The sequence below is a fragment of the Eschscholzia californica genome, unplaced genomic scaffold (assembly GCF_041429995.1).
Source record: "Eschscholzia californica isolate CP2 unplaced genomic scaffold, dmEscCali1.0.p SCAF_4, whole genome shotgun sequence".
Lineage (NCBI taxonomy): Eukaryota > Viridiplantae > Streptophyta > Magnoliopsida > Ranunculales > Papaveraceae > Eschscholzia > Eschscholzia californica.
This window is the reverse complement of record NW_028238461.1, coordinates 13,824,161-13,832,092: the sequence shown is the minus strand read 5'-3', so window position 1 is coordinate 13,832,092 and position 7,932 is coordinate 13,824,161. Positions and strand designations below refer to the sequence as shown.

General features: G+C 33.8%; 1 protein-coding gene across 1 annotated transcript; it reads right to left on the bottom strand.

The window, feature by feature from the left end:
- Positions 1 to 5,413: 5,413 nt before the first annotated feature.
- LOC147542928 (transcription factor MYB1R1-like) lies at positions 5,414 to 7,712 on the bottom strand. Its single transcript, XM_086636305.1, has 3 exons — positions 6,971 to 7,712; positions 6,648 to 6,856; positions 5,414 to 5,991 (listed from the first exon to the last, which is right to left on the bottom strand). The coding sequence occupies exons 1-3, from the start codon at positions 7,275 to 7,277 to the stop codon at positions 5,578 to 5,580; spliced, it is 930 nt and encodes a 309-aa protein (XP_086492431.1). The 5' UTR covers positions 7,278 to 7,712; the 3' UTR covers positions 5,414 to 5,577.
- Between the last annotated feature and the right edge of the window lie 220 nt (positions 7,713 to 7,932).

The following is a 7,932-nucleotide window of genomic DNA, read 5'->3' as shown; positions in this document are numbered from 1 at the left end:
TCATAACAAATTGCTAAGTAGAAATACCCCTGTTTTAACTGGAAATAGGGATACTCTTTGTCCTCGCATTGTTTCATCGTCAGGGCACCAAAGAAAGTGTGTTCGGACATGATTTAGAGAAATGAAGTGTTTTACTTTCTCTCCCTGAATCCTGACGGGACATGTATCTCGGCTGGAATTCGGCCAAATGAAGTACCCGGCACAGCATAACCGTTGGTTTCTAATCACCAAACTATGTGGTCACAGTTCAATTTGAACATTAGGGTTCTCTATAGCACCATTTTTCTACTGGGTACAGATAGGGGATTAAGGCATAGAATCTTCATATTTCTTTTCTCCTATAGTCATGAAGCATGTGCTTCTTTAGGAAAAAGAAAGCAAATAAGACCCACCAAAGGAAAGACAACAAAAGATGCTTCTTTAGCTCAATCAAGAATCACTCATCAAAACCCTAACCATTTCATATCTTCTAACTGTGCTCTTCATTTCTTCAAAACCCAAACCATATATAACTTGTTCTAGGTACCATGAACTTCATCTAATTTAGTGATCATGGCCAACAAGGTAGTTAAGGCAACTTCAAAGAAAAACAAGGTGGTAAAGAGCAATGAGAACAAGAACTTATCATCTGTTTGTGAGAAATCCATGGAAATCTTTATAAACATTATTAAGGTATCATCTCTTTCCCTTGCAACTATGAGTCTTAGGACATCATCGACACCGATGACTCGGGTTTGGGCTAACCATGAGCCAACTGTGATTAACTTGAGTATGAGCCAGGGGTCCGTGGATGCTGCATCCGTACTTGCCCAAGATCCGGGTCGGTTCATGTCGAAAGAGCCTGAGAGAAAATTGAAACTCCCTTCATACTTGGTGGAGGATCGAAGTCGGTTAATAACGAAAAAGCCCCAAAGCAAAATGTCTATACCTCCTAGCTTAGTGGACGAAAACATTGATAACGCAGCTTTGAATTTTATTAGACGATTTCATGAAAAGAATCGAAAGCTTTCAAAAATCTCTTCAAGGGATATTAATTTACCTTCCTAATTACTGCGTAAAGTGTGTAACTATATTTAACTGGTAATCTTCACAGTCAATCTCGATACGTTTGATTATATGTCTATGTTATTGGTATTTGGAATGGTGTGGCATATTATCAATATTTACATAAATGTAAAATAAATGGAGTAATATTTTATGCGATTTCTAGCTTTTAGAGAATACAATTGCTTGATTCTTTATATTATTTTGAGTTGGGAGATTAATGTAACTCTTATTAGTTTGCTTGAATATATAGTTAAAGATTACAAGCATTGAGGTACTCTCTGTTTTTAATTCCCTTCTATAATTGCATCTAATATTATTTTTAGGTACCTAAACCAACAAAACCTATGAGGATGTTTGATTTTTTAGCACTTATAAGTGATAGCACTTAATAAGAGGGTTTTGATTTTTTAGCACTTACAAGTTACTACCACTTACTAAGTCATTATCACTTAGTAAGTGATATCATCATATCAATTTTAAGTGTTGTGGTGATCGTTTTCCGCCGCTTCTATGTGTTTGATTTTTGTTTTTATATTAATTTTAAATGTTATAAAATTCAGAAATTGTCTATTGTAACCTTAAAGTATTTACATATTAGCATTTCATACTAATTCATTAAACTCACGAGTTTAGGTACAAGAGAACTACGATTTATAAATACCGTGTCAAAAATATTAATCGCAAATGATTAAGAATTATGAAGGAGAAAGAACTTATGTTGTATCATGGAGTTTGGGTGTTCCGTGATTAGTGAACGAAGAGATGAGAAAAAAAATTTAGAAGTAAAACTTAAGTGAAGGATGAGTGAAGATGGGGAAGAGTCATTGCTAAAGTCGTAAAAGGATTGAGTATTTATCAATTGTTTAAGATTTTCTTTTTAGTTATAATTATATTGGTAATTATTATATTAAAAGAATGATAAAAATGTCTTTTTTAGCACTTATAACTTGGAGCTTATTTTTTTGCATTTACTTTATCACCACTTAAACGTGATTTCAATTATTAAGAGAAAAAAGAAACAACATAAAATTGTTGGTCCGCACTTAATAAGTGAAAATCACTTAATAAGTGCAAAAATCAAACACCCTCTAAGTGATATTCACTTTTGTAAGTGTTATCATCATTTAATAAATGTAATGTCGTTTCTTTTCTATCACTTATAAGTGTAATGTCGTTCGTTTTTCATCACTTATAAACGTTATAAAAAATGTAAATTGTCTAGATTATCCATGCATATAACTAATTGTATAGATTATCATTTTAAAAGCAACAATCATTACTTACGCACGCCCCAAATTCATGTGGAAGTTTGAGTTGTAATAAAAAGAGGCATTATGGTTTTAAGGGCACATTATAAGTCGCCAAATTATTTTTAGCAGATCAATGTTCGCATGTTCGGCTCTCTCATTAATTATAATGAATTTAAGGTATCTTACTTAAAAATATAATTTTTTTTTTTTATATCTTGTCATGTATTCCTAACGGCACATGACTGAAAAGTACATGAAAAATCTAACTACAATTGGAAACTTTCTTGAATATATTGGATGTCCATTGAGTGAGTTGAGTAAGCCTTGCCATTACATAGTCTTCTAGGTTATTTTATTTAAACAATCTATATACGAACATGGAACTCTTGTCTATCGAAATCGACCAAGTGATATACCTACCCTCAAATTCTAGATTTTTTACGACATTAAGCTTCACTCAAAGTTCCACGACAAATCGATCTTACATTACTCAAACCACATTTTATCAATTATCTTAAATTCTCATAAATTTAAAATCAAATATACAAAGTCCACCATTTATATATAAAACTAGAGGGAACCTTGTCTACCATAAAAGAGCAAAGTGGGGGCAGATTCCTTATTCAAGATATATCATAAAGAAAAAGTAGTTCCCACTACTCAGCAAGTCACATTATAAGGAAGGTAGATGGTGATAGGTGAACATAATTGGAGTTATGATTACCACTCTTCCACACTATCTTCTATCACTCAAACATTGTGTGTCAAACTCTAATTGATTATAACATTCTTCTCAAACAAAATCCCAATTATTAATTGAGTTACTAATAGACATTAGTCTTTAAAAAGTTCAATCACATGCTACTATTTCAAAAGAACCTACTTTTTTTTTTCTTTTTTATGAAGTTAATGGCATTCTTTTCTAACTCCATTAAAGACTTCTCTTATACCCACTTACCATTATTTTAACAACTCTCATTTGTAACTAAGTCCATCATGAGTTTGATTTCTCACCCTCTTTTTGCAGATGAAAAGAACTTCTCTCATGATTTTTACAATGAATGGTTGAGATAAAAGAATTTCTTTGATGATCTGTACAATGAAAGGTAGAGATAGAAGCCCCAAAATTACATCAAAATGACCATATGAACTGTTGGAATCGGTAACTAACTCAAAAGGAGCTGGACCGGTTTTTCCTTAATTTGAGGTATCTATATTCATCAGAATGTCGAGCAAGACGTCTCGTTGAATTCGTCTCGTCGAGCTCTTGACTTTAGACCTAAATTTTGTCCAAATTCGATTCCGTATGAATGAGTTATTACGAAATTAGTTTAATATGGGTACCATTAACTCTAAACCGAGATTTTGAGTTTAGTACCACATTTATGATGTTGGAAAAGCTTTATTTCCTTATATAGATTCTTCCATATATTTATGCTATGTTAAAATAGAAAGGTGCTTCGCGTGGTTTGTCGGCGTGGGCGCTTTAGAGGAGCAAGCACTTCGCGAGGAGCGATTGGAGCCTTTGATTTTACGATCATAGATTTAATCCAACGGTCAGGATGATTGGCACCCTTAAGATAGATCCATTGATGATCTAACGGTAAGCGTTCACGACGCCAGATCTTGATAGATCCGTTGGGATCTGACGGTCAAGATGACACCCGAAAACTAACAGTCAAATATGACTGGGAAGCATCTATTCGTCTGTAGGCACCTGTCTGAAGTGTCACTAATACTTCTATGATCGTAAGAACGACAGATGAATTGACTTCTTAAACTCGGAGCCTTTGATTTTACGATCATAGATTTAATCCAACGGTCAGGATGATTGGCACCCTTAAGATAGATCCATTGATGATCTAACGGTGAGCGTTCACGACGCGAGATCTTGATAGATCCGTTGGGATCTGACGGTCAAGATGGCACCCGAAAACTAACAGTCAAATATGACTGTTGGGAAGCATCTATTCATCTATAGGCACATGTCTGAAGTGTCACCAATACTTCTATAAATACCAAACAAAATCCAGCAAACAAAAAACGAAAATTTTAGGATTCAAAGTTACATGAGCATTTAGAGTTTAAGAAGTCAATTCATTTGTCGTTCTTACTGTTTGTTCTAAGTTCGCACGCTTTCAGAAAAACAAAGTACTCTTGGTCGTCATACTGAAAGGTAAAGTCGTTGTATTCCGGGAGACAGATATCTTACTGGTTTTAGTACTAATTCCAGGGTGTTCACTGTCTTAAGGAAAGACACAACCTGACTCAGCTTTCTCTCTCTAACTTTCTAATTTATCACTGTTTTCAATTATATTAGTTTTTCTGTTTAATCTGTTTCGAATATTACAATAATTTTTAGACATAAAGTTATCTCTGAATTTATTTCAGAAAGACACTCTAAAGGGTATCCCTGTTTTTATTAAAACAGGAAGACTAGATTCTTGTTTTTCCACAATTCCAGTGAAACAACATGAGTTTCTTTGAGAGCAGAAATTTAGACAAATTACTATGAATGTTGGTCATTTTTGTTAAGAGATAACCATGATATAAATAGAACAAATGTGTTATTTTGTCGACCTTTAGGTCCAAAAAATCCCAACCAATTTAGATGGACGCGCGAGATTGAAAGAGAAGTGAGCTCATTTTCTTTGTCCAAATCTTGTATGTTTGTTTAATCTTGTCGGAACTTTGATGTCCTGGAAGCGTAACAAGTCATCCACAAAATTAAATGATAAAATAATAGCAAAACAAAAGAGTAACAATAGAAGAGGCTACAAGTTAAAACTTATTCTGTCTAACACGAAATCAATGGTCTCTGTCTGTTGATGATTTTTTTCATATTGACAATTGACTCGTATTTATGGTTGTATAGGTCTACTTTTGTAGCCTCCATTTTTCTTTAATAAAAACACAAGTTGAAAAGATCTCCTTCATCAAAAAAAAAAAAAGTTGAAAAGATCTCCATCACAAGAGCACCAATACTTTTTTTTAAATGAAACATACTATTCTAATAACACTAACCTCAAACCCTACTTTCTTAATATCTTTTACAACCTCTCACTCTCTCTCTCTCTCTCTCTAAACTACAAACAAACAGAGAACCACACAGAGTCTCCACAAACAACCTATCATCTCTCTCTCTCTCTCTGACATTGTACATAGAAGGAATTAATAACCTAATCTATCTCTTCTCCAATTCACCCACTTCCATTCTTAATATTTACAACATGTAATATACTAATAACAATAATAATTAAAATTTGTTCTTCTCCAGAATTCAAGCAACACTAATAATACTTCCACCATTAGAATCAATTTCTCCAGAACTCAAGTTTGATGAAATAGTTTGAAAAGCAGAGTTTCTTGGTGAAGAAGATGTTCTTGATGATTCAGGTGATGAAGGTGAAGAAATTGAGAGTTTTAGAGATAAATGAGATGGACCCATTATTGATTTCTGTGTTATATTCAAGTTAGCCAATCTTGATGAAGGTGGAATTGGAAGAACAGGATTTGGACGAATTAGCTTTGGAGGCTTTGATGTTAATGTTTCTCCTCCTGAATTTATGATCTCTTCTGAATTCTTAACATGATCTCCCATTTGAAAACCTAATTTGCAGTTTACTTGAGATGGTGATTGAGGTGTGAGATCTTGATGAACATTACTTTCTTCTTCAATTGGTAATCCCTTAAACTGTTTCAACAAAATCAAATTAAATATCAAACTTCATTAACAACTAAAGATAAGGGTTATTTTGCAATAGGGTCACTAACAAGGATCTGTCAGCAAAAACATATAAAGTTTGTCCTTGAACCCCAATTAGTTGGAATTTATCTGTGTCAGTGTGTCTATACTCTAGCAAAATAACCCAAAAATTTAAAACCCCATAATCTAATTTTTGTAGGTTTTCTTGAAAAATTTAGAGTTCATTTGTGATAGAATAACAGATAAATATCTTAATAGTTGAGAGACAAAAGGCAAAAAGTTCTGCCCTAGACTGAAATTTATATGCGATGACCCTATGACAAAATAACCATTCTTATAACGATGAATTAAGGGTTAATGGTCTTATATCCTACCACTATCTCTGCACAATCTCAACTAGGGCATGTCGGTGAAATCTCAACCAAAGTATGTGATCGATTTTTTCTCTAAATCTTATCAGACCACATACTCCAGAAGGACATAGTGTTAGGGTTGATTTCGTAATAGAATCACATATAAGTAGTTTATCAATTTAGGGACAAAAAGGTAAAAAGTTTTGCCCGTAAACTGAAGGAAACTTATTTGTGACTCAATCGCAAAATATTTTTTTTCACTAGATTTGATATTATGAGTTGAAGAATTACAGTATCAGTAGTGATATCGAAGAGACTAGATCTTCGTCTTCTTCGATTAAGATTACTTCGACGAAGAAAATACTTTTGAGCATGACTTGCTACTTGAGTTGGAGTTCTTGTTTTGACAAAATTTCTTGAAATTCCTCTCCAATCTCCTTTACCTACTTTTTGTAACCCTAATAAAAACAATTTGTGTTCTTCTTCTGTCCATGGAACACCTAAATCATCACACAAACCACAAGAACAAAACCAGTCAAAATTCAAAAATCTTTAAAAATTTGATTATGAATTTGAAAATTTAGAAGATGAATTGAAAGATCTGAAGATTTTACCTCTTTTTCGTTCACGATTTTGAGCTGAATTATGAACAATATCATCAGATGCATAACCAGTAGCTATATCTGTGTTTGATTCATGAGATTGTTCATATTGAGATAGATTGTTCATACTAACACTCTTTCTAAATGATCCTTCTGTTACTCTAACACCGAATAGCATAAATCCACCGGAGATAGATCCATCAGAACCACCGTTGCCACCACAACCGCCACCGGCACAACCGCCGGTAACAGCACCATTTTCACCACAGGTGCGTGAGTTATGACCATTGTTTCCACACTGTGAACAATTACGCGACATCTTCTTCCTCAGTTACCTGAAGAAGTCAAGCTTTCTCTCTCTAGAAATCACCCTCTCTCTCTCTCTTTCTCTCTCTAAAAGTTATAGCTGAGCCACTGAAAAACTTGTATAGAAGGTGGAAGTGTTTCGTTGGTTGATATACCAGAGTTTTGCGCCCTTTTCATGGTTATTATTCAGTACGTTAAGGAGCATTGTAAGTTATGGTACAACATCTATAGAAGATTAATGGCCGTTAGATTAATAATCGAAAAACTAAAGTGGTTTTGTGTGGCTAAAGAAATGAACATATAAGCGAGACCCAGATGGAATGTGGGCGGTTCAGGTGGACTGACTGGATTTAGAGACGAAAATGAATCTCACTTATCTCTATCATTCATGTCTACCTAACTGAATCAGAATTAAGTAGCGAGTAAGTCCGACTATCAATTTTTTGTCAACAAATTTAGTATGAAAAGGAATTAGGTTTGGCATAGGGTAATGAAAGGGAAATTGGACGGTCTAAATATATCCAATCATTGGTTACGAATCTAATACAAATTGTAGTTTTGACGGTTTAGAATGAGTTGGTGGGTCTCACCCATTTAGGAAGAGATGTTGCAGGACCTATACATTGTAATGTTTGATTACATTTTGTGGTTCTTTTTACTGGAGGATT

Excerpts from the sequence above, each read along its gene's own strand:
- LOC147542928 (XM_086636305.1), bottom strand. The coding sequence starts at position 7,277 with ATGTCGCGTAATTGTTCACAGTGTGGAAACAATGGTCATAACTCACGC. Across the intron at positions 6,857-6,970 it reads AAATCGTGAACGAAAAAGAG|GTGTTCCATGGACAGAAGAA; the intron begins GTAAAATCTTCA and ends GTGATGATTTAG. Across the intron at positions 5,992-6,647 it reads TCGATATCACTACTGATACT|TTTAAGGGATTACCAATTGA; the intron begins GTAATTCTTCAA and ends TTGTTGAAACAG.